Source organism: Trichinella spiralis (genome assembly GCF_000181795.1).
Source record: "Trichinella spiralis strain ISS 195 chromosome Unknown Scfld2, whole genome shotgun sequence".
Lineage (NCBI taxonomy): Eukaryota > Metazoa > Nematoda > Enoplea > Trichinellida > Trichinellidae > Trichinella > Trichinella spiralis.
In genome coordinates, this window is record NW_003526941.1 from 6082102 (window position 1) to 6107257 (window position 25156).

The 25156-nt window shown below is 34.7% G+C and overlaps 7 protein-coding genes across 7 annotated transcripts; 4 read left to right on the top strand and 3 right to left on the bottom strand.

Annotated features, from left to right (window-relative positions):
* Positions 1-158: 158 nt before the first annotated feature.
* On the bottom strand, positions 159-2845 carry Tsp_05973 (proteasome subunit alpha type-2-A). The gene is made up of 10 exons (XM_003380198.1): positions 2780-2845; positions 2467-2562; positions 2234-2360; positions 2110-2177; positions 1897-2060; positions 1747-1849; positions 1614-1700; positions 1513-1563; positions 1346-1390; positions 159-185 (listed from the first exon to the last, which is right to left on the bottom strand). Exons 1-10 carry the CDS (start codon positions 2843-2845, stop codon positions 159-161), a joined length of 834 nt encoding a protein of 277 aa, XP_003380246.1.
* A 548-nt stretch (positions 2846-3393) lies between these two features.
* On the bottom strand, positions 3394-7149 carry Tsp_05972 (adenosine 3'-phospho 5'-phosphosulfate transporter 1). The gene is made up of 7 exons (XM_003380199.1): positions 6969-7149; positions 5880-6913; positions 5145-5350; positions 4814-4896; positions 4021-4197; positions 3552-3965; positions 3394-3479 (listed from the first exon to the last, which is right to left on the bottom strand). The coding sequence occupies exons 1-7, from the start codon at positions 7147-7149 to the stop codon at positions 3394-3396; spliced, it is 2181 nt and encodes a 726-aa protein (XP_003380247.1).
* A 97-nt stretch (positions 7150-7246) lies between these two features.
* Tsp_05971 (prefoldin subunit 3) lies at positions 7247-8312 on the top strand. Its single transcript, XM_003380200.1, has 3 exons — positions 7247-7285; positions 7620-7629; positions 7708-8312. Exons 1-3 carry the CDS (start codon positions 7247-7249, stop codon positions 8310-8312), a joined length of 654 nt encoding a protein of 217 aa, XP_003380248.1.
* An 831-nt stretch (positions 8313-9143) lies between these two features.
* Positions 9144-9923, top strand: Tsp_05970 (negative cofactor 2 complex subunit alpha). The gene is made up of 4 exons (XM_003380201.1): positions 9144-9197; positions 9272-9353; positions 9403-9496; positions 9692-9923. The coding sequence occupies exons 1-4, from the start codon at positions 9144-9146 to the stop codon at positions 9921-9923; spliced, it is 462 nt and encodes a 153-aa protein (XP_003380249.1).
* A 252-nt stretch (positions 9924-10175) lies between these two features.
* Tsp_05969 (pyruvate carboxylase 1) lies at positions 10176-15608 on the bottom strand. Its single transcript, XM_003380202.1, has 15 exons — positions 15557-15608; positions 15117-15301; positions 14497-14662; positions 14302-14447; positions 14121-14238; positions 13795-14065; positions 13579-13741; positions 13099-13513; positions 12804-13028; positions 12213-12346; positions 11822-12141; positions 11287-11790; positions 10583-10772; positions 10387-10501; positions 10176-10315 (listed from the first exon to the last, which is right to left on the bottom strand). Exons 1-15 carry the CDS (start codon positions 15606-15608, stop codon positions 10176-10178), a joined length of 3144 nt encoding a protein of 1047 aa, XP_003380250.1.
* Positions 15609-16727: 1119 nt separating this feature from the next.
* Tsp_05968 (conserved hypothetical protein) lies at positions 16728-17115 on the top strand. The gene is made up of 3 exons (XM_003380203.1): positions 16728-16844; positions 16887-16991; positions 17029-17115. The coding sequence occupies exons 1-3, from the start codon at positions 16728-16730 to the stop codon at positions 17113-17115; spliced, it is 309 nt and encodes a 102-aa protein (XP_003380251.1).
* Positions 17116-21327: 4212 nt separating this feature from the next.
* Tsp_05967 (basic region leucine zipper family protein) lies at positions 21328-24277 on the top strand. Its single transcript, XM_003380204.1, is given in 7 exon segments — positions 21328-21550; positions 21569-21688; positions 21778-22327; positions 22869-22875; positions 23162-23630; positions 23733-23816; positions 24090-24277. The coding sequence occupies 7 exon segments, from the start codon at positions 21328-21330 to the stop codon at positions 24275-24277; spliced, it is 1641 nt and encodes a 546-aa protein (XP_003380252.1).
* The last annotated feature ends 879 nt before the right edge of the window (positions 24278-25156 follow it).

A 25156-nucleotide genomic window follows, 5' to 3' on the forward strand; every position in this document is an offset into this window, starting at 1 on the left:
TATCGTTTTCATCGATAAGTTGATAACGTTGATTTACAGTTAGAAACTACACAACGTCTATATTCAAAATAACTGCCAATAAAACAAGGCTGAAAACTAATTCAACAAACAGATACATCAAATTTCATCATCACCTTTTGTATTCTCTTCAGCGCCATTTATGCTGAACAAATTCCAATTTTCCCCTAAAAATATTGAATTAATAATTAAAAATGACATATTAAACATTAAAAACTAACTCTAGAACTTTGTCAACTGCACAACACCACCGACAACTCGACCACTCAACGATAATGCAAGTGTGCTACAGTAAACTATTAAACATCAGGCTGTAACTTTTTTATATCACATTGTTACTTTTTAAAAAAATTTTATCACAATAAAAAACAATTATAGATTACAATTTTCTTCAAATTATACTCCATTATAAAAACAGAAACGGCAATACTCGCTAATTATTTTTTTCAAAAAATCAACACCATAGCCATATATTTTAATCTATCACATTCATTTTTTTAATTTTTTAATTATTATTATTTAATTCGTTATTTTTTTAATAAAAATATATTGATCATTATAATAACAATGACCATACAATAAAAGATTATCAAGTATTTGTAAAATATTTAAATTATGTTGCACATCTTTTCATACTTTGCGAAAAAAGCAAGATTATCTTCAACTAAATTTCAAGTGAAATTATTTAACTAATTAATAAATGCGGAATAAAAATGTAAAATTAAAATATGCTTTGTTAGCAAAAAATATTAACTTCATGTTTAAGTAATCAATCATTGGGTAAAAATAAGAAAACGCCCAAGAAAACTTATCTACTTCATGAGGTAACTGATTAAAAATAAACATAATTTTGACTTTTAAATTTTATAGTACTTCATAAATTTAAATAATTCAATCAATTTTGCTTAAATAATTCATAAAAACATGATACTTTGCTTAACATATTTAAAGTTTGTAAATTAAGAACGACTACTTTGTCAAACTTCCTGAATAGTCAATTCCTCTTTTTTCGATACTTCTTTTTTTTCTGCATTGCTTTTCTGCTGTTAATTTGGAGTTTTCGGTTATCAATTCAATGTCATTTGGCAAAAAATGTGAAATGAAGGTGAAGGTTTTAGATTTTAGTTGATCATTGGAACTTCACTATGCCCGTAATGTATGATAATAAATTGTGTTGCACTTTCAAAAGGATTACTGTGAACTAATTGCATTCTAATTAGAAGTGACACAATTAAATAGTTGCACTTGTAAAAGTGCAAAGCCGATCATAAACAAACAAGCATTGAAAACCGAGTAATTATAATTACTAGTTCATCATATGTAATACCCTAGTTCTGTAGCAAGTAAGTGTGAAATAAGTCGGAAACAACTGCTAAATTTTTTCTCAAAAAAAATTTCAGATATATTCAGTTCTGCATATTACTTTATTTTGAAAGTGATAAACCAAAACTAATTTCCAGAACTACTGAATCAGGATTTGATCAGATTTTCAACTTCATCTTTAGACAAAATTGCAAAGCCGCTATCCTGTGTAACTGTTGCTATCTAAAATGAATAATACGTTTATAACAAAAAGCGCTTTTCAATTTACAAACCTCTATATTTGTCGATGTTATTTTCTCTTCCATTACTTGCTTTAGAATGCTTATTGCCAACTTCTTTGCTTCAAGAAGACTCATGTTCTAAATTCATTAATTTAAAATTCCAATAGAATTTCACAAAACCTACAGCATCGTATTTTTCTTGAAGAGCTTGCTGTGCACTTTCACATCCGGAACCGATCGCCTTCGCTTGACATTGAATAAACGTTCCGCTTGGATCCATATTATATCTATATTGCTTAAATTATCATAAAATAAATGTCCATTTTATATTTACAATTGAGGTCCATAACGATCGCAACCAGCAAAAAGAACTGCCACGCCAAATGGACGACTCATTGCCGCTTCAGCATCGTCGTCTCCAAATTCTAAAGCGAGATTGGCGACCGCTTGCGTAACACCCTCAACTGTAATTTTGTCGCCGTAATAAAACCAATAATTCTAAATAGAACAATTATAAAATTAAAAAATTTTACTTAAAAATCATTACAGCTGCTTCAACACGAGCGCGATCCACCAGAGTTCTCGTATCACCGATGAGTCCACTTGTAGTACAACCTAAAAAATAATTATAATCCTTTCAAAAATTATTACACAAAAACTGAGAGGCATACCTATGTGATTATCAATTTTCATAATCTTCTCTACGCTACTTGGTACCATAAGAGTTGAAGTAATACGTTTCTCACAAACTAACAACACACCCTCTCTAGTCAAAATACCAATTGCAGTAGAACCGAGCTGAAATAGAATTAATTTAAAGAGTTAATGAAACTGTTAACCGTCTAAAGATAAAATGAAAAAATTTTTTAAAGAAGTGAAATAAAGTATTTTCAGATTAACAAACCTTGATGGCTTCAATTGCATATTCCACCTGAAACAGGCGTCCCTCAGGTGAAAAAGTATTTACACCACGATCGTATTCTGAACGGGTTAAGAACATCTTCAAAGATTACAGCCTTAAATTATAATTTTGTTAAAATATTTCAAAATGAGATTCCTCAGTAAAGACTTTTCTCATGCAAAACGTATAATACAATATTCCTATGCTGCATAAAATAAATTACATTCGTGTAAATTTTGAAAAAAGAAAAAACTGAATCGAAATGCGCTTCACAAATATAATTATGTATGCGTTACTGTAGAACATTTTGATTTACAAGTTGTTTTACAGCATTAATCATGAGAGGCTTATCATTTTTAATCATCACATATATCTTTTCCATTTCCTATATAAGCCGTTTAAAAATAAGACTTTGTAAACTTTAAAAGAAAATGGAAACTTACATGATTTATTATTTACAATTTTCTCAAAGAATTATTAAAATGTAAACTAGTAACTAACTACACAGTTACTTTAATAAAAATTTGAATAAAGCACCCGATTATTAATTTTCTTTTTTCACATTTATGCTTATTTTGTTGGACCCGTTCATCCTATGCTTAACACTGCTGAACAGTTAACAATAAAATGAAATAAATTTGTTAGGCTGTGTATGAAACAGCTTTTTGTTGTAAATTATGCATGTTTACAATAAAATTTCAGAAGCCATACGTTATTCAACAATAGTCAAATTTTCGTTCTGTAAAATAAACTCTTCGCGTTTCATTAACGTTGCACAACGTATCACTTCTAATGTATAGTAAAATGTACTGTGGCTATTGGTCATAGTATGGCAATTCATAACCAAAAATATTAAATTACTGATTTTTCACTCCTTTATTCCACATACAAATAAACGATAAGCCGAAACGAACTGTAAAAAACGTGATATTAACGTTTTCTTCGCAATGATAAAGTGTTTCGACGTTTCCATGCTTTTCTTCTGCTACCACCAATAGTCTGGGAATATCCGATGCCTAAAAATTAACAAAACATTAATTATTACATGCTACAATTATAAATACAAACAAAAAACAATATATGCAAACCTTTTCCTAAACCGCGAGATCTTTTTCCCGCCTTTGTCAAGCCACGCATTTCACGATGTTTCATAGTCGGCTTACAAATCCATTGTAAATCTGGATCACGACGAATTGCTTTATGCATCGGATCGACCAAAATCACTTCATAAAATTTAAATGTTGAATCTTGGCCAACCCAATAAGAATTCAACACTCGCAAAGCTCCACATCGACGACCAACTCGTTGCTGAAATTTCAATTCTCTTTTAGCACCTGAGAATTCTGTGAACAAATAAATTAATACTTCGGCAATTGACTGCAAACTTCGCTTCATTTTCAACTGGTTAACACCATGATTTTTTGGTTTCCCATAAGTCTGACCTTTGGTAACCTTGCGTTTACGACCACCTCGTCTTACACGAACTCGATATATTACAAAACCTAAAAGAGTAAAAAATAGCTGAAAATATCAAAAATCTTTAAATATCAAACATACCTTGTTTAGCAACATATCCAAGACGCCTTGCTTTTTCCGGACGTGTTGGTCGCGATGCGCGGTGTATAGCTGACAACTGTCGATAATGCCAGGTTCGAACTCGAAGCAAAAAACGCATAACGTCACTCTGCTTCTTTCTCCATATCTCTTGCATGTACCGGTAGGCACCCATCTCACCTGTGCAAAAAAGTTTTTTTTAAGAAACAAAATACAACTGGGCATATGTACATGTATATATATAAGCGGTTCGCTTTCTTATCTATCACAAAATCAATCATCAAGTAAATGAAGCAATTAGCAAAAACCAAAACTTTTTAACACAAAGCAACTATTCATCAATACGTGCCAAAAATTTATAAGTAATTGTAATTCTTTTATGTTATTTAGAATATAAAACAATACATAAAAAATAACCTACTGGAGCAATCAATTGAAATATAAGACAAACTCCAACTTGTCAGTTTAAATACAGTATACCTACCATATATCACAAGTTCAAATAAATAAATATTATTTTTATCAAAATAAAAAATTACATATTAAAACTTATTTATTTAATTTTCAATAAACTATTTAAGTTGGATTTTTAATTTTATTCTAAATTTAGTTGAATTCAACATTTATAATTAACATTAAATAAAACTAAATATTTTAATGCTAAACCATACTTGCTCACATGTTTTATCATATATTTGTATTTAATGAATAAATAAATTGATTCATTGATAGAATTTTGTGTTTTTTAATAAAAAGATATAAACAGTGAAATTGGCCATTTTTGAAAACAACTTACAAAGAAAAGTAAATTTTACGGGCATATTAAAATTTGTTTCATCATATGCCATGCTGAAAACTTGTACTTTACGTTTTATAATACTGAAATACAAAATCCATTGGTTATTTAATATGAGAATAAATCGACAATTTGAAATTATAAAACTAAACAGATTGTTATGTAAAGTAGATCAGCAGCACTTGATGGCGAACTTTGTCTCATTTGTTATTTTGCATTAGCATGGTGAAAATTTCAAAATACATCCAATTCTTGAATTGAACAAGCAGAACACACGCGAAGGCAGTACACATCCCAATAAGAACAATGTAGACAGCAAACTCTCACTGACGTCGGTGAAGGAACACAAACAGAGAAGCATAAAAAATCCCAGGCGGTGCATGCTTCGCAGTAGATTGCACTAATGTGCGGAACGGTACGACAAGACCTGAGGCATGCCCAATCGTAAAGCGAACATTCATAACAATAAATCATTCCAGTAGACGGTGAACACGAGATAATACAATAAAAGTCAGTCACTGAACATAGATTACACTGCTTCACATTTAAACATTTTAAACTGACATTAAGAAGTAACAATATAATAACGTAGACAAACTTTTTCATATTAAAACTTTAATGTAAGACGGATAAAACTCACGTAAACAAACGTATATATCGATGAATTTCATAAAACAAAAATACATGCCTCGCAATCTATATACAAATAATGATGACATCGTAGAGCATGTTGAAATTGTACATTAGGCATCTCATAGGTTTTCAACGATTTTTTTTATTGACGTCATAAGTAAATATTCAACAGAATACGGTAATTTTCTACAATTGACAACAAATAGACAAAAACTTGAATTTACTTTAAAGCGAAAGTTTGAATTCTGCTTCAACATGAAGAATTGTGAAAAATCTGAAATTTAAATATTCAAACAAACAGAGACCAGTAGTATGAAAGATGAAGGAAAGAAAATTTTTATTCTGTTCAGACAGAACTTTTTTTCATATCAAAATTTCTCCTTTTTTTCAAATGTGCATTGCCTAAAATTTTCACTGGAATAGTGATAAAAACCATCGCTATTCCCAGTATGCCTAATTCAGTGATGTCATGCTTGTAAAGAATGCAAGAAATAAGAATGGAAAGCGCCTGTCTTATGGTCATCATCAAAGTAAAACCGACGGCACCAAAGTGACGAATGGTATAAAATATGAAAAACTGTCCCACAGCACCAGATAAAGAAGAAAGTAACAAATCTTCACCAAAGTTATCATGCTGCGTTATGAATCGAAATGAAGAAAACAACCGTCCTTGTCTGATAAGTGATATCAGTGTTAAAACGCAACTGAACATATTAACACCGCTCATCATTTGCAAAGATGATATTTTATATTTGTCGAACAACACATTTTGCCAGTTGCTTGTAAAGCTATCAAATACCAAATAGCCGATCATTAATGTAATTCCGGAAACTGTTACGGATTCAGTGGAACGTGAAGACGAATGCTTTCCACCGAACAGCATGAACAACGACACGCCAATAGCTATCATCAAAGCGCACGTATAGTCGTGGCGGGAATAAATTTTTCTTTGGACAACTTTACCCATCAACATCACCGGAACCACTTTTGAGCATTTGAATAACACTTGAGCTGGAAAAGAAATGAATTTCAACGCTTCATACTGACACCAACTGCTCAAGATGTTCGCCAAGGATGCGTAAGAAAATTCATACAACGGTGCAATCACTGCATCTGGCTTGGTCAACAAGAAAACAGCAGTGCTTATTAAAAATGCAATCAGTCGATTGAAAAATACCAAAAATTCTGAATCTTGAAAACCATCGTACGATCTGACATTGCTTACAGCCGAATTTCTCCTAATATAATTCTGAGTCATCACCTTCTCTTGCAGAACACCCCACGTTATGTACGTAACTTGAAGACCGACAAAGCAAAAGCACAAACGTAAAAATGTAGAAAACAGAGTTGAAACATTCGAGTGCTCAGAATCAGAAGCTTGTATCATCTTGGATTTGTTAGAAAATTTTCGACCATAAAACAATATGCTTAAAAAAAAGTTATTAAATCTTCCTTCAACATTTCCATCTGAAAGAAAATAACATAAATCTACATTGACAAAAGTAATTAACTACGGAAGAACCTGTTTCAAACTTTTCGTCTTTGAAACACGCTACAAAAAGGTAACAAGGCAAAAGCACCATAGCATATGTCATGCAGTCGTCAACAAAACGAAATAACCAAAATTCAGTAAATGACGATATAAATGTTGCAGTATAATTTTCGCTAGTAGTGAAAAATTCCGCGTCGTCCAGAACCCACATAATTCAATTGCTTGAGGAAAATATCAGAAAAATAAAAATCGTTTCCAAAATTATAAAATTAAACACCATTACCTTTTCACTGAGTAAATTGCACAAAATGCACATCCAGATGATAGGACATTTGGACGCAATAAAAGTTATACATACTGTATTTTCAAAAGTGATGAAGTTGAATAATTGAAGATTTTATTAAAAATCACATATAAAATCAAAATTCGATTCGATTAGTAAAAGATTTTATCTATTCTATTGTTACAGTTTTTTCTAATTGACGTGTTTACAAAAATAATACCATAATAAAACTTTTATTCCTTTTATTTTGTGAAAGTCATAATTATGCAGATATACTTCAAAATTTCAAAATTTGGTTGAATTATATATCTAATGTAGATTATTATCGTACAAAAAATAATACAATCCTACTTGATTGTGGTGTACTGTAGTTAAAATTAATAAGGTATATTTTAAAGTGTGAGCGGAGTATTTTTAGAAGGTAAAATTTCTTTTGATACAATGTAAAGTATTATTTATTGATAAAATTGTTTTTTATTTTCATAGGAATGAATAATATTCATGCAGTAGAAGGAACAGAAAACGATGGAGATGTAGAAAATCGAAATTCTATCGAAGATGCATTCTCTGAAGATATTCCAGTAGCGGAATTCATTGGCGATGTTGAACAGTTTTCGATTAAATCTGGTCTCTCATATCAAGAAATTATTCAGCAAGCTACGCTTACTCTTCATCGTTATAAAATGATAGACAGACATGTGCGACAAAGTGTTGAACGATTGGCAGAGAAAATTGTCGACATAAAGAAATCATTGCAGTGCTGTTTTTTGCTGGAGCAAAAATTGGCAACTTCGGAATCACTGATTACTCATGTTACGTTGGCAGATAATTTGTTCAGCAAAGTTTCAATTCCACCTTCGAACAGAGTTTGTATATGGTTAGGCGCGGATGTCATGGTCGAATTCACCGTAAAAGAGGGTATTGAGTTTCTGAAAGGAGAACTTGAAATTGCTGAACCAAGAAAAGAGTCACTTTTGCAAAAGCTGGATTTCATACGCGAACAAATGACAACTGTTGAAGTGAATATTGCTATGGTTCACAATTACATGGTTTTGAACCGTAACGAAAGCTCAATGGTCGAACAGAAATGAGAAATAGCAAAATGCATTGAAATCATTTATCGCTTTCAATCGGACGTATTGTACATTAGAAGTAAATGTTAGTCTGTGGTAAATTGTCGTGATTTTTTCAGTGTATCAGTATAATTGAAATTAAATTGAAAAGAATGATTTTAGATTTTATTTATTTTAATGGTGATTACTTTCCATTTCAAACAAACCAACTAAGCCAAACTGATTTCTAAGTCAATCACGGATCGAAGACATTTTAAAAAATGATAAATTAAGAAAACGTCTCTATATATTGCATTGGGCAGCCTAATTTTAAATGACCAATCAATCAAACAGAACGTCAAGAAATGATTTGCTTTGCATGTTAGTCACAAACATTAATTACGCAAACTAGGTAATGTGGGAAAAAGAAAACAATTTACATGAATTTTAAAATTTTTTGAAATATTACAATTAGCTATGTAATTTTTTATTTTTCAAACTTTCAAGATTATTTTTAATTTTTTAAACAAAAATACTTTTCAAATTTGTACTTGCATTATATTATTAGAGTACTATAAATGGCACATCTGATGTCTTGTTCTTCAAAGTTTGACAGAATTGTTTAGCTGAAAAAGTAATTGGAAATATATTTTCAGTTAATGACCTAAATATTGAATTATTATGTTTCTAATAAAAGTTTTATTCAATTATTTATTAGATTGTGAATTTTCGTGAAAGCATTTTGATCGCTATGCTGTTAATTTGTTGTTTGAAATTTTCAGTTTTTAGCTTCTCAAATATATCTCGATTTCTAACCTGGGGTTTTAGGTTTGACTTTTAATTCGATGTGTGCTGAGCGTCAACATTACCATGGCTGATTCGAAGATTATGTGTCATACGAGAAGACGAGCTCGAATTCCGCCGGTAAGTTTGTAGCTTCTTTGTCTCCATTTGGAATTGGATCTACTTTTTCTATTTTCTATTTTCGCTGCTTCAAGGTGAAAGTCAAGCGTGTATTACAATCGAATGAAGAAGTTGGCAAAATGAGCAACGCAATACCAATCTTATTTTGTACGTTTGGTGTTCATTTTTAGTCGAGTTTATTGTTTAATGTTGTATTGTTTATTAGCTCAACTATTGGAACATTTTATTGAGCAGTTGTTGATCAAGGCTGACGAAGTAGCAAATGGCTTGTCTGTGAAGACTTTAACTCCAGTCCATATGTATGAGTGTTGAATTATTTTAATTGAAATTTGATGATTAGCTCAACTAATATATATATTTCTTCTTTTTGGTAAACTTATCAAGTTGAACAACTAGCTAATTAGTTGTTCTTTTATTATTGTCTTTTTTATCTAACCATATGTAGTTTTGTATAATCCAAATGTTGTATTTTATAGAAAATTTGCTGCTCTCAGGGAACCGACGTTCAGTTTTTTGAATCCACTGTTGGCAGAATTTGGAGATTATTCCAAAGATCGCCGTGCTATTTCTCTGCTGGAACCGCATTCCAGTGGTTCTTTGCTGGTACAACAACCGTCCATTAAACGATTCAAACGATCGAAATCAGTCGATTGTATTAGTGATGATGGAAATGAAGACGACGACGATGATGACGATGATAAGCATCCTGCAGAGCTTAACAATTAGCAGGTTTCTTTTACCGCACATTAGTGTTCATGACTATTTTATTTATTATCTATTAACTTTTAAATAAAAGCATTGTGAAAATTCACCTCAAATGAAATTCATGAATTAATTTTTTCCCAATAAAAATAACTTACGCTATTCAATACAGCGCGCTGTATAAGCAAGCAAGCGCACAAAAGGGAACGAAGGAAGGCACACACAGTTGAATAATAACACGTCAAACCCAGCAACTGATAATTATCATCAGCATCATCACTGACTCTCGATAAGAACAAGCAAATCACCGGCGTTGCACTTCATCGCTGGCTTAGCAAATACAGTTTTCACTAAACCGTCAATTGGACTTTCAATGATCATCTCCATTTTCATAGCAGTGATCACAATCAACGGGGCTGCAGCACAATTAGAAATAATTTTATTTTAATCGTGCAAAATGTACTTTTCATTAAATAAATTTGCTTACTTTTCATCTTCACTACATCACCCTCTTTAACTTTGATCTGCAATACTTCCCCAGGCATCGGAGCACCTACAGATCCAATCACAGTTGGATCGGCTTTCGGATGACTCGTATCATCCTGCAAAAGAAACATATTATATTAATTTAAATTTAAGAAAAAAAAAGCTTGCTCAAACGCAAAAAATTATTAATAAATCACTTTGCTGGCTTCTTTGTCTTTCACAAGGAAGCTTCTCAATTGTCCATTCAATTCTAAAAACACTTCTCGCTCGCCTTCAGCATTCAAACTGCTCTTCGCTAGCATTTTAATACGCATCGATTTCCCTTTTTCCAATTCAACCTGATTATTATAAAAAAAACAAATAAAAAGCGTCACACACTGTAACAATCTATTATAAAATGGACAAATATGAAACAAAAAAATTGTCAACACGGAGTTAATTTTTTTTTTCAAATTATTTCAAAATTGTTGAAACAAATGAATGTTGACATCCATTTCCCTGCGATATGAAGCTTCGCAAGTTTACATGAATACAAAAAGTGTTTCAAAACTCTCAAACAAATTAACTTTCCTTTCTTAAACCTCTGTTTGCTTATTATAACAATCCACATGCACATGCTAGATAAACAATGTCTTAGCATGCATAAGTATAAGTAAATATATTAAAAAAATTATTATTATCATTATTACGTTATAAAAAAGTCATATTACGTCAATTTCTTCGCCGTTGCTGAGACCCATGAAAAAAGCATGGGTTGGCAATTTGTCCACGGGTCCATATTTTTCAACAAAGGTCAAAAAATCGTCCGTCACTTTTGGATACATTGCATACGAGATGACATGAACATCACTAATATCAATAAATCAATTAATTAATTAATTAACGGTCTGCATTTGCTTACCGAATCTGTTTTTCGTGTTTCTGTTGCAACTGTTGTCGAAGGGTTTCAAAATCGACCGGAGGCAATGATTCTCCCGGTCGACCGTCGATGCGTTCCCTGTGGCGCAAGATCTGCGTACGCAGCGGTTCCGGAAAACCGTAAGGAGGTTGACCAATCATGCCTTGCATGAATTGCACAACACTCTCCGGAAAGGACAACGTCGACGCCTGCTTCAACAACGTGGGACCATCCAAATTGTTGTGGACCATGAATTGGGCAAGATCGCCGACAATTTTCGACGTCGGAGTCACTTTGATCAGCTTTCCCAAAAGCGCATCCGCTTCGACGTATTTCCGTTTGATTTGCTCAAATTTGTCGCCCAAGCCCAGCGAATAGGCTTGGAATTGTAAATTTGTATACTGACCACCGGGAATTTCGTGCACATACACGTCCGCATTGCCGCTTTTCATCGTCGTAGTGCATTCGAACGGTCCGTACAATTGTCTGGCCGATTCCCAATAAGCGCTGTACTTGCTGACGTCGGCCGAATCGATACCTGCAAGCAGAATCCAATCCAATGCTAACATCATCAATCAGCACGACTGAAATACGGAAAAACGACTTGCCAGTGTGAAATGGAGAATCATTCAAGACGGCAACCATGGCACCCATGCTCGGCTGGGACGTCATGCCGGACATGGAATCTACCGCAACGTCGATAATATCCGCGCCAGCTTCGACGCAAGCCAACATGCTAGCCACGCTCACACCGGCAGTGTCATGGGAGTGGACGTGAATTGGCAAATCCGGAAATCGATCCCGCAAAGCAGATAACAATACTTTCGACGACCGTGGTTTCAACAGACCAGCCATATCCTGAAAATTGAAATTCAGAAAAAAAATATGCAATTCAATCGTCGTTTTTTTCTTCGTCTATTCAATCCTACTTTTATACAAAGAATATGCGTGCCCGCTTTGACAATTTCGTCTGCCAATTTTAAATAATAATTCAAATTGTACATTTGTCGGTTGGAATCAGCCACGTCGCCCGTATAAGAAATTGCCGTCTCTATAACACCACCTAAACAAATAAATAGAACATACAAAATGAGAAGAAAAGAAAAACAATGCGCATTCAATTCAATCCTTTCCTGCATTGGCGACCGCTTCTATGCCAAGAATGATGTTCGGCATGTAATTCAAAGAGTCAAAAATTCGAAACACATCAATACCACTCTTTTTGGCTAATTCACAAAATCTGAACCATATACGAATTATGAAAATGAAAAATAATCAAAGCAGCAAAAGTTGAATAATTCACTTCACTACAACGTTGTCCGGATAGCTGGTGTAGCCTACAGCATTGGCGCCACGTAGCAGCATTTGAAACGGTATATTTGGTACATGTTTTCGAAGAATTTCCAACCTTTCCCATGGACATTCGTGCAAAAATCGCATTGAAACATCAAAAGTAGCTCCTGAACTAAATATAAGTTATTAAGCAGAAATTAAAATATTATAATTTACAACAACTTCACCTCCCCACATTTCTAGGCTGAACAAGTTGGGCATAGCGTGGGCAAGAAATGGAGCGATTCGTTGCAAATCGTAAGTGCGAACACGTGTTGCCAATAAACTTTGATGCGCATCTCGAAATGTTGTATCCGTTAACAAAATACCTCTGTTTTTGCGTATTTCTTTCGCAAAATTCACCGGACCCTTTTCAAGAAGTACATCTCTCCAACCTTTCAACAGTGGTCGCGCTATAAACAATAAATAAATTAATTAATTTTTCTTTTCACATAAATTTTCAACATATTCTTCACTGCGTACTATCATACTCCGGTACAATTGGAGTAACTTTAGCGGATGGAATTCCAGTTACTAGCGGTGTCATTGGACCGTTCACTTTCACATCTTTCAAAAAACGAAGCAATTTTTGTGCACGATTCTGCGATGGCGTAAATTTAAATAAATCTGGATTTTCGTCTATAAAACACGTGTCGACTAAGCCGTCCAAAAAGCGCTGGTTATTCAACACGTTCAACAGAAACGGGATATTGGTCTTCACTCCACGAATGCGAAACTCTTTCAGAGCGCGCATCATTTTGTTCACAGTGGTCTTGTAATTTCGAGAATGGGCAATCACTTTGACCAGCAGTGAATCATAATACGGACTAATCAACGCACCAGCATACGCGGATGCGCTGTCTATGCGAATGCCCATTCCTTCTCCACTACGAAATACCTGAATTTTTCAAATTATTTATTACATGCCACAAAGATTGGTTGAAATTCAAAGCAAATAAATACTTCGATACGTCCTGAATCAGGGCAAAAATCCATGCTTGGATCTTCAGCAGTTATACGACATTGCAAAGCTGAACCAATAGGCGTCACCAAATCTTGACACAAGTGAAGCTCTTCCAGTGATTTGCCTTCGGCAATTCTCACCTGAGCTTGGACCAAATCCACTCTGAAAAGTTGTAACACATTCACTTTTCAAAAAATCAATACAACATCAAATACCCGGTAATGTCTTCTGTTACAGTATGCTCCACTTGAAGCCTGGCGTTCACTTCGATGAAATAATGCCTTCCATCTTGATCAAGCAAAAATTCTACCGTACCAGCGTTTTCGTATTTCACGTGGCGAGCCAAACGAACCGCGTCGTCCAACATCAGTTGTCTTTTCTGCGGATCCAAATTTGGTGCCGGTGCTATTTCTATTATTTTCTGGTGTCGACGTTGTACACTACAGTCACGTTCGTAAAGGTGCACAATATTGCCATACATATCACCTAAACAAAAAAAAGAAACGTCAAAAAAATACACATCATCTTGCTTAATGCGTACCTAAAATTTGAACTTCAATATGACGCGGCCTTTCGATAAATTTCTCAACAAACATTAATCCATTTCCAAATGCAGCAAGAGCTTCAGAAGTAGCCCTATTGAAAGCTTCTTGTACTTGCTAAAATGAACAATGTAAAATTGCTTTGCTTTGCGTTTTCAATCAATGATTATATACACATACATCAAGCTTATCGACACGTCTCATTCCTCGGCCACCACCACCATAAGCTGCTTTGAATATAACAGGAAAACCGTACTGTTTGCCAAATTCAGCCGCTTCTTCGGCATTTTCAATTGGATTCTCAATACCAGGAACCACAGAAACTCCTACGGTAAAACATCACAACAACAACATAATATATAACAATAGCTCTACCAGCTTCAGCAGCAGCGACCCTGGCAGATATTTTGTCACCCATTCGAAGCATGACTTCTGGTGAAGGGCCAATGAAAGTAATACTGGCATCATGACAAGCTTGAGCAAAGTCAGCCCTTTCTGACAAGAATCCATAACCAGGATGAATGGCATCAACGTCATGCGTCTAAGTAAACATAAAATCAAATTAAATTGACTTAAAATATCTCAGAATATCAAAATACTGAACTTTCGTTATCTCAAGAAACAATAATTTCTTCTAGAGAGCATGTAATTCAGAAGAAATTTATTTTGTTTTCAAAGTTATTTCTTTTGATCTTGCATATCTTTTACAGTAATTAATAAGCAAGTCTACAATTGTCAAGTGGTAGATATTTTATCTGTAATTGAAATGATGCTGTTAAATTCATGCAAATTATGCACCATAAAGTCATAATATCAAATAACAACATGCTTGACATAGCATTCTCAAGGGAAAGTTTTCAACTCGCTCTTGGTTACATCTACTCTAAATAATATTATACAAAGTGTACAAGAAAAAAACTTGACTACTAAAATTATAAATTTGAAATTAAAAATTAAGAAATAAAAATTGAACAAAAGCAAACAGACAAACATACTTTAGCCAGTTTGATGATTTCGTGAATGTTGAGATAAGCCGATACGGCGGTCATTCCTCTACCAACTAAATAAGCTTCGTCTGCTTTCAGACGATGCATCTGATTGACATCCTGTTCTGAATAAATGCCAACAGAGCGGATCTGCAGTTCATTCAAGGCGCGCAATATACGAATAGCAATTTCACCTGAAAAGAGAGTTATACAATAAATATACGGAATATTAATTATTTTTGACAAAATGAAAATGAGAAATAAAAAAAATGAAAAGGAAAACATAACTCGATTGGCGACTAAAACTTTTTTAAACTGCTTCCTCTCGACGGGTGATTTGGATTTGGTGCATAGTTGACGGCAAAAATTATCCACCGCAATTAGCAGTGGATTTTGAACGCAGCATTTCACTGCTGACAAATGTTTTTTTCCAAATAGCATATTCGTACTGAAATTATCATAACCAAAAATAAGAAAAAACATCAAATCATTATCAATCATAATTGAACAACAATGGCAAATCAACTGAAAGTTTCCAAACATCTCATTACCGTTATAATTGAATTTGATTTATTAACTTGAAATGAGAAATTATTTCAATTGTTGAAATGAAACAAAAAGTAATAAAAATGTGAAATTGAAAACTATGGAAGTTTTAAATTATAAAGCACTATTTCAAAGCGAAATTTGCAAGATTGAATGTAAAATTATCGTTACCAGTTGTAGTAAAATATTCCAAAGCTGTCAACAACCAATTTTCTAAAAAATATTTAAAATAACTATAAATATTGGAAAAAATATAATATCAAATGCTACACCGCATCGACAAAGTTAGTGGTAAAACTAGTGATCTTTAGGTTTTACATTTGTATTGAATAAAAAGTTGATAAAAATCATTAATTAATGCAGTTGCGTTTGAAATTTCAAAAATATTTCAGAGTTTATTTGAGTTTATTTACATCAGACGACAATAATTGCGGACAATATTGCACATATTTAAAAAATGAAAAACTGTACAAAACAGGTACAGTATAGGATGTGCTTTTTTGTCAATTTCAATGCACATCTAAATGATCAAAGGTTCCTATTGGAAAACCATTTTATCATCTTCTATTGACGAAGAATTTATCATCTATTCACTGATCAATGATTTACTAGTTTAATATTTTTGTTGAAATTTTCAAAAAAAGCACTTATTAAGGCTAGTTGATAATAATTTTATGTTTAATTTATGCAGGATGATTTTGTTGAAGTTATCTTTGATACTTGTTGAATTGTATAATTTAGAAAAAAAATTGTTAATTTTTAGATGAATAGATTTCAATAGAAATTAAAAATGTTGAAAAAGACGATGAATGTTTTGATAGAGATTTTCCCGCCAAATTGATCAACCAACGGTTACTGTAATTGAAAAAAATTTTTGAATTGTTTGAATTGAATGATGATAATTTGTTGGATAGATAATTGCTAATCGAAAAATGTGCTACATGTTACGGTATGTAACAGATATGATTGTGTGGAAAATGTGATTCTGTGGCTTGCAAGTGGGTGCTCGTCAGTGTGGATAGTAATAGTTGAGGTGAACGTTGGTTCGAAAAGGTCAGTGTGGAAGGATTTGTGATGTCAGCGGTGAAAATGAGGTACGTTGATCGTGGGAAAGCGTCAGCTTTTCCTTTGATTTCGATTGCGCAAAGCTGGAACCGGTCTACAAGTTATGATGATGATGATCGGATGCTTGTGAATTGTTGGTTGGAAAAATGAAAAGCCGGGTCAAGTCAGGTCAGCGCAACTGACCACTGGCCGAGCCGGGAAAAGCAAACTGAGGTGGCCATACTATTACTACTGCTGCTGCTGCTATTGCTGTTGCTACCACCACCGCCACAAGTAATAATAATCAGATTTTTCCATAGGTCAACTTCAGGCCAAGCCTGCTCTGAGCAGCTGGCCATCGGTCAGTGAGGTCAGCGCATTTATTGTCCAACGGCGCATCGCATCGTGGGCCAGCTAAGGTCAAGGGTTCAGTTCGGGCCACACGCCCGGCTTATGTGTATATTTGCAGTTTGCAGTTTGCTCGCTTGGTTGAAACTGAGTCGTTGGAGAAAGAAAAAAAAATATATATATATAAATTGTTGCCCCGTTTCCAAGATTGGAACATCTGTTGCAAAGCCACCAAAAGCCCCGGCTGTTGCGCTTCAACGCTTGTTGCTTTTTCTCCAAAAAGCCACCTCTCATCCGGAGCGTTTTCATCCTCGTTGACCACTGGTCATCCGAACGCATCTACTAGCCGACAATTGCAAACGTGAAAACTTCCATCTCTTCCCATCTGTCAACAACAATAAGACGTTGTCTCTCATCCTCGTCTTTTTCACCAACTAATTCTGAGGTAAGCAATTATATATTATTGTTCTTTGGTTTTTTTTTCTTGATTTTATTTTTTTTTGATAAATTTGGTTTTTTTATAAACATGGGAAAAGAGATTTTTCGAAAGATTCATTTTGGTGTGTGTGTGATAGAGAGGCAGAGAGAGATAGGGATAGATGTGATAAATAAGCTAATCACATTCAACAGGTTGTTATGTATTATTAACGCTAATCAAAAGATTGATTTAATCAAAACAACAACAACAACAGCATATTGCAAGAAGCTAAAAGATTGTGAATAGGGAAAACAGATTTTTATTTCTGCTGTTGAATAAATCGGATATACGTTTTATACACAACTGTGAATCTACTGTGAACAGTTTTATTTGAAGAAGAAGTGGATAGTTGTTTGAAAAAAATATTGATAATTATCATTTTTTTCAAAGAAATGAATTTTCGGTTCGCATAATGATTTTTATTATTTGCATCATTTTCTTCGATTGGTTATGAAGGAAAAAAAATCAAACGAAAGAATGAAGAAGAGAAGTGAGCTAGTTGATTTTAATTTCTTTCTTTTTTTTAATGTTCGACTTGTTGGCAGTTTTATTTCTTCCTCTTCTATTATTTTTTTTTCTTTGCTTAGTTGATGCTTGTAAAATATGATACTTTTTCGCGCTAAAAGGAAGTGAAATTAGGCTTCTTTCCCACAATCCGAATTGTTTCATTTGTTGCATAAGTGGCAGTGGAAAATTCAAATTTTGCATTTGCTCGGGGATGAATCGTTTTACAACTTTTGTGTCGTGTCGAAATCCCATTTGTCTTGTTCGTCTGGAGCGTTTTCGGCTTTTGGCAATTCCACAAAGCAACAGTTGCCTGGCCCAACACGACCCGACGTTGACCTCAGAGAATTTCCCTGCTGGCACCGATCCAACTCTTTTCGACGAGCTCAATAATTTCGACGATGAAAAAAGAAAAACTGACTGACTTTTTTTGTTTTTTTGGTGTTAAATTTTTTTTCGAACAAAAATTCAATCCTACTGTAGACATGACGAGTGTATTAATTTTTTGTTTTCGATGAAGTTTGTCCTTGTTTTACTTTTCTGTATGTAATCCGGTTTTTTTTCTTCAGTTGAGGGAAAGAAGTAGTGGAGAGAAAGAGAGAGAGAGAGAGAGAGAAAGAAAAAAAAACAATTTGTTTCATTTACAGATTTGTAATTTGAAAGTAGGTCAGTTTGTGTAAGAATGATGAAATGCAAATTGTTGGACCTTGTTTCAATGGTGATAATTTTCGATGGGTTTGAAAAGTAGTGTGAAAGCTGGATGCATGCAAAGAGCCAGACAGACAGACAGACGAAGCTAGTTAGCTTGATGTATATATTTGATGGCGAGTTTTCATTTTCATGCCTCAGGTCGTTTAATGTGTCGAAATTTTTTTTTATTGGGACGTTCACATCATTGCGTAATTGATGAATAAAAAAAAGAGCAAAGATAAGAAAGAAAGAAAGAGAATTATTCGAAAATGGGAAAATGCGAAACCAGTTGTGCTTAATAGAAGCAGAACAAGCAGAATTGAAAAGAGAAATTTGAAATTAATGTGTCACCAAGTGATGATGCTTTTGATAAATATGGTGAATAAAATGGAAAGTTGGGAAAATTTAAATTTAAAAAAAAAGAAAAGGTAAAAAAAAATCAACTTTCAAGAAATGAAGATTTTCGCCAATTTGAGCCGGCTGGTTTGATTGACAACAATTACGACACGACGGTGCAATTCGATTACGTACATGTAGAGCGTGCAGTGGACACGGTGGGTGAACTGTAGCGTGGAGGAAAAATGACAATTTGCCAGAAACACGACAAAAGCGTGTTTCGCCAACAGCCAGAGTGGTGATATTTGAGTTGAAAAAAAAATTTAAATTTTTTTCTCTTCTAATGACCAATCAGATGAATAAGAATTGAAGATGTGTGAAATTTGCATTGACAGTTAGTTTTACGGACAAAACAAAAAAGGAATCGATGTTCGTGACGTGATGAGGTGATTTTTCTTGTTCTTCTTCTTTCGTAGAGTTATTTTTAGTTTGTTGATAATTTTCTGGCGGCCTATTTTGTCAATCATTTGTGATTATTAATTTTGTCATATTACAAAAATATTACTACTTATTACTGGCCTGAGGGGGAAGGGGTAAAAAGTTTGAAGCTGTAAAGTTGTGTGTTGTTCAATTGTGTTCAATTATGCAAAGTTTTTGTTTCCCCCAACAGATGTGATAAATTTGCATTTTTTGTGAAAAGCTTTTGAAAATCTCAGGGTCGTGTCCGGTCATGGTTGGTTGAAATGAAAAAATCTGCCAACACTTTTACCGGCTCGATGCATGCATGCATTGGTCAAAGTGAAAAGCGGACCAAGGCCGCTAATTTTCTTTCTAGAAGGCGCTATGCGATCGACCGATCATCATTCTCTTCTTCTTCAAGAAAGCAAAAAATATTCACTTTGGCTTACTTTGTCGTTTATAATATGACACAATTATTATTATTATTATTACAATTTTCACGTTGATTCCGATTTTTCATAATTCAACCATCCATCCGTCCATCCATCCATTCATCTTCCAAAATGCTTGTGTGCACGTGGTGTGACAGATGAATTTTTCATTTCTCTTTCAAATTCTTAAAATATAATAATATCACATTGCCCAGAACAAAACGATCAACTTGAAATTAATCAAACGAACGCCTGTGTAAAATAGATAAAATCGATTCTTTGAACTGGTGATTCATTTCACTTCGGGCTATATTACGTTTTATATCTATCATGTATAATTTGTTCGTTGGAATATATGAATTGCGTGAATGGAATTGAAAGCTTTTTTTTCAACAACAACAACAATAGCAATTTTTTGTAAACTTTAAATATTTGTTTTATATTTTATTGCAAAATTTATTTCGTCGGTTGGTTGGTTAGGGTTTTTTTTTGAAAATTACAGTATGCCCTGGTTATGCAACGCCGGTCGCAGCTGTCGGTTTTATTATTCGTTCATTTTGGCCTTGTTGAATTTGACATTTCTGTTATAATTGCAAAATATGCTACATGCGCGCAACAGTGGCGCAAGGCAACAGAAATTTGGGTAAAAAATTTTCGCTTCTTCTTCTTCTTTTTTTATCTCTCAACACAAAACTGCGCACGCCCCAGGGTTAAGCTGTCGTCTCATCTTTTCCCTCTCGGAGGAAAGAAATAAAAAATCTGCCGTTGTTGCCAGAATTTTTGAAACTAGTCAAATTGATTTCCAACTTTTTTTTTATTCCCATTTACTGTCATCATCATCATCATCATCAGCAGCAGCAGCATCATTGTTTATTTTGGCAAAAAAACGAAACGAAATGAAACAAAAAAAAATGTTTTCCGCCTTCGGCATGTGTGATTGATGATGATCGATCAATTAATGCTTCTTTGTGTGTTAGTTTTTGTTTGCTTTGAGATGAAAAAAAAATTCAAAATTTGTCACAAAACGTAGTGATAGATGGATAGAAAATGATTGTTTTATGTAAATTTGTATATTTTGTCACTTGGGCAAGCGTGAGAGAGGGAGAGGGAGAGGGAGGGGGAGAGAATTTCACCAACAGAGAGAGGTAGAGAGGTTGGTTCGCATTACCAGTACCAAGCTCCATCGCCAGTATTGGGCAAGCAAGCAGGTAAGTAGAGGAGAGTTTGGCCGGTTGGGGCGGATGTGAATTAGGGTGCGCGACACAGTTGTGGGACCGGTTACAAGCAGGTCACCCAATTTTCAGGGCCAGACCGCACCGAGCGTGAAATCGCCGCCGCCGCCGCCGCCGCCGCTGTAGCCATAGCCGCTGACCGTTTGTCGTCGATGGCAGAAGTTCCAGCAGCCGATGGCGAAACATCCCCTGCTAATGATGCTGCTGGTGTTGTCGGTGGAAAGCTAGAAGAAAATCACAAGTCGGACACAAGTGGAAAAATAGGCGAAGAAGAAAAGCCGAACGATAAATTATCCAAAGGAAATTTCCTCCAATCCGATTCAACCAATACCAGCAACGGCACGTCAGCGAAAGTGACACCAGCAATTGCTATTGGTTTAACTTCAATTTCAGCGCCACTGCATCATCATCGTCAGTCCAATAGTACTAGTAGTAGCAGCAGCACCAACAACAACACCAACATGACCTCATGTCAAGATAATCTCATCTCTCCACATCCTCATGATTCAGGAAGTAACATTACATATTTAATAATCATATATATATATATATATACGTATTTTCTTATCATCATCCTTGTTGTTGTTGTTGTTGTATTTCAGTTGCTGCCGATTTGGATGATACAACTCAATCAGTTACACCGTTGAATTTAACTACGAAAAAAAGGCGTCGTATTGACAATTTGGATGGATTAAGAGCCGCATTTGCCAACAGATCACAACAAATCATGGAAAACAACGGTAAAATCAACCACGCCAATAATAATCATTTACCCCTTGCCAGGCTTCAACAACAGCAGCAACAGTTGTTGTTGAACGGTTCGAAATCGGCTTTCGAAGCCGTCTCTACAGCCGCCTTATTTTCCCAAGATGTGAATATGCCAAGCGCCCTTTCGGCAGCTCTGACCAGTACAACGGCATCACCCCTTTTGCTCAACCGTCTTCTGCCGTTTACCTTTTTGCCCAACGGTGGCAGCTTTACCAACAATGGCAACAATGGCCAAACTTTACCATCCCAATCTGCTGCTACTCTACACCCGCCGTTCAATATCCACGATCTCCTGCTCGGCGGATATTTCACTGCCATGCCCACCACTACAACCACTGGCAAACAGCAACGCCCATTCAAAGCCTACAATCCAATGGATCCAATGTCCGCATTGCAGGTAATTTAATTCAGTTCAATTCAATTTATTTTATCTTAATCAGTATAATAATTTTGTCGACCAATTTCAATAATTAACACATAACAAAAACTTTTCCACTACTACTACTACTACTACTACTAACTACCATTACTACTCCCTTTCTAAATCCGGAATTGGAAAATGGCTTCTCTACTCTCTATACTTTTACTTCTCAACTAGAGCGCGCAGCTTTTCAAAAGTCTAGTTGGTAAAATTGTACAACAACAACAACTACTATTACACGTGGTGCATGTGCATGCGCGTAAATTTTCTCTTTCTCTTTATTTTATTATTATTTTGTAACTTAATTAATTCATTTTCATATGCATGAATCTTTAATTCAATTGCCTAACAATAAGAAGTATTGTTTGTGACGAGGAAGTTGAATAGAGTATTTTTTTTCGAAAAAATCCTTTTTTTTTCTTCTTAATTTTTAATTATTTAATAATAATCTATTTATTTGTAATATAAATATGAAATAGTAGCTAAATTTGAATTTGTTTTCAGTTCGTTAGTTTGTTTCCATTTTTAATATTATTACATTTTTTCATTGTTGCTGAATTAACAATAGCTGCGTTGTGCAATCGCATGATTTCACATGACCATTGTTAGTATATTTATAATAATAGATGATCAGTTGTAGGTTTGGAAATTATTTTTATTTGTTGTGCAATAATTGTTTCCATATTAATTGATTAATTTAGCGTAGGTATTTAAAAAAAAACGAGTTTGAAAAAAGCAGTTTCCAAAGTTGTTGAATAGAGAGAAACAACGATTGTGGGATAATAATATAATTTCAGATAAATGGATTGAATTTCACGAACGTGAATGGCAATGGTGCAGCTCTGTTGGGTAATATGCCGGTTGGTAGTGTAAGCACTGCACAATTTTTGAGCGAGCATGTGCTCCATCCGTACAGGCAATACTTGCAGCAGCATCAGCAGCAGCTGAAAACTCTGCTCGGCGTGGGAACGGGTCGTGGCGCCTCGGGAGCCAGTCAACAAGCACCGGTCGTGCGAACCAAAAGCACAGAAGTCACCAGTACCCCAACTCCGACGCCGGAAGTGAACGGACGTTGCGCTTCACGTGCTTCATCTTTGCCGTTGCAGTTGGCCGGAGAGATCGCTTCTCTTTTGAATGCGGACAATCGTGGCAACAGCCATTCCACCAGCGGTGCCCCACTGCTGCCACCATCACCTCCAGAAGTTACCTCCACTTCACATCCGCATACTGATCTACAACAGCAGCATCCGAATTTACCGCATGCGAGTGATCAACAACAACAACAACAAGATAACAAATCACAACAACAGCAAAAAGCATCAAAGCAACAAAGACAACAAAAACGAGATAACACCAGTAACAACAAAGCAGGGCGTCCAGATCAGCAACAACAACAACAACCTGGTGGACGACCAGCATCATCTTCATCCACTGGTTCAAGCAATAATGGACGTTCGTCGAGTTCAGTTGCTGCGAATGATTCGACCAGTCCAGCAATATCCGACGAGCAACAACAACAACAACAACAGCAGCAGCAACACCAACAGCAACAGCAACAACAAGATTCGAATAATGCTGCTGCAACTGTTGGAACCATGCCAACATCCAGGACGGTACAGCTGAATGGCAATTGTAACAACAACAACAACAACACCAACACCAGCAGTGGTGGAGTGGGTCCAAAGCGCAAGGGTCGATTGCAAACGGAACCGCTGAAAGATGAAGCTTATTGGGAACGTCGTCGAAAGAACAACGAAGCCGCGAAAAGATCCCGAGATGCGCGCAGAGCTAAAGAGGACGAAATTGCCGTCAGGGCAGCACTGCTGGAACAGGAAAATATGCGTCTGCGGATTGAAGTTGCCGCTTTGAAAGCTGAAACGGAAAAGTTGCGTCAAATGCTGTTGACTGGCTAAAATTAGAAAACATCGGAAAGAATTTCCACTTCTTGTTTATGCAAATTTTCCCATTATGATGATAACAACTGCGATTTGAAGGTTCTTTTCTCTTTTATGTGTGTCTGTGTGTGTGCACTTTGAATTTAGTTGAGAAGCCATGTTGTTTATCTTGATCTTAATTATTCACTCTTTCTCTTTGCACAGTGATCCAATTTTATCCTTCACATATATATATATAGTTGCTTTTTCCATTTATGAATAATAATTATATATCTTTGAACTTTTTATCCAAACAATTATTATTGTTTAGTGTTGTTTTCAACTTCTCTATACATCCATACATATATGTAATAATATTCGTTTCTGTTCTGTTGTTAGCCATATATAGTCATTCTTTTACATAAGGATTTTATTTTTGAAGCGGGTTCACTGCTGCTGTTTCCAAAACGAATAAAACGAGTGTTTTTCTTTTCTACTTTTTGAATTTTATCGTTTCCTGATCTTTTTTATTGAATGTTGAAATAAATTTAAATTGAAAAGTAAAATCAACATATTCAAATATTTTTTCAAATGAGCAACACATAATAAAAAATACATGCAGAGAGAAAGAGAGAGCAGGTGCGGGTATGGAAGGCAAAAGCTAATCGACCGTTTGTGCAAGATCAGATTTTCAAAACGACCATCTGCAATGATGATCGGTCAGCAGAAGGCTCATTTCCTTGTTGCTCGTTAATTCGTCATCGGGGAGTGGAGCGAAAATCGATCAATATTGGCTTCAATTAAAAGCAATGAAAACGAAAATTATAATCCAATAAAAAGGACAATTTCAGCAAAAAAGCAACAGATAACGTGGACAGTATGTTTGTATAAAAATATCTCCACATTCAATCAATACAG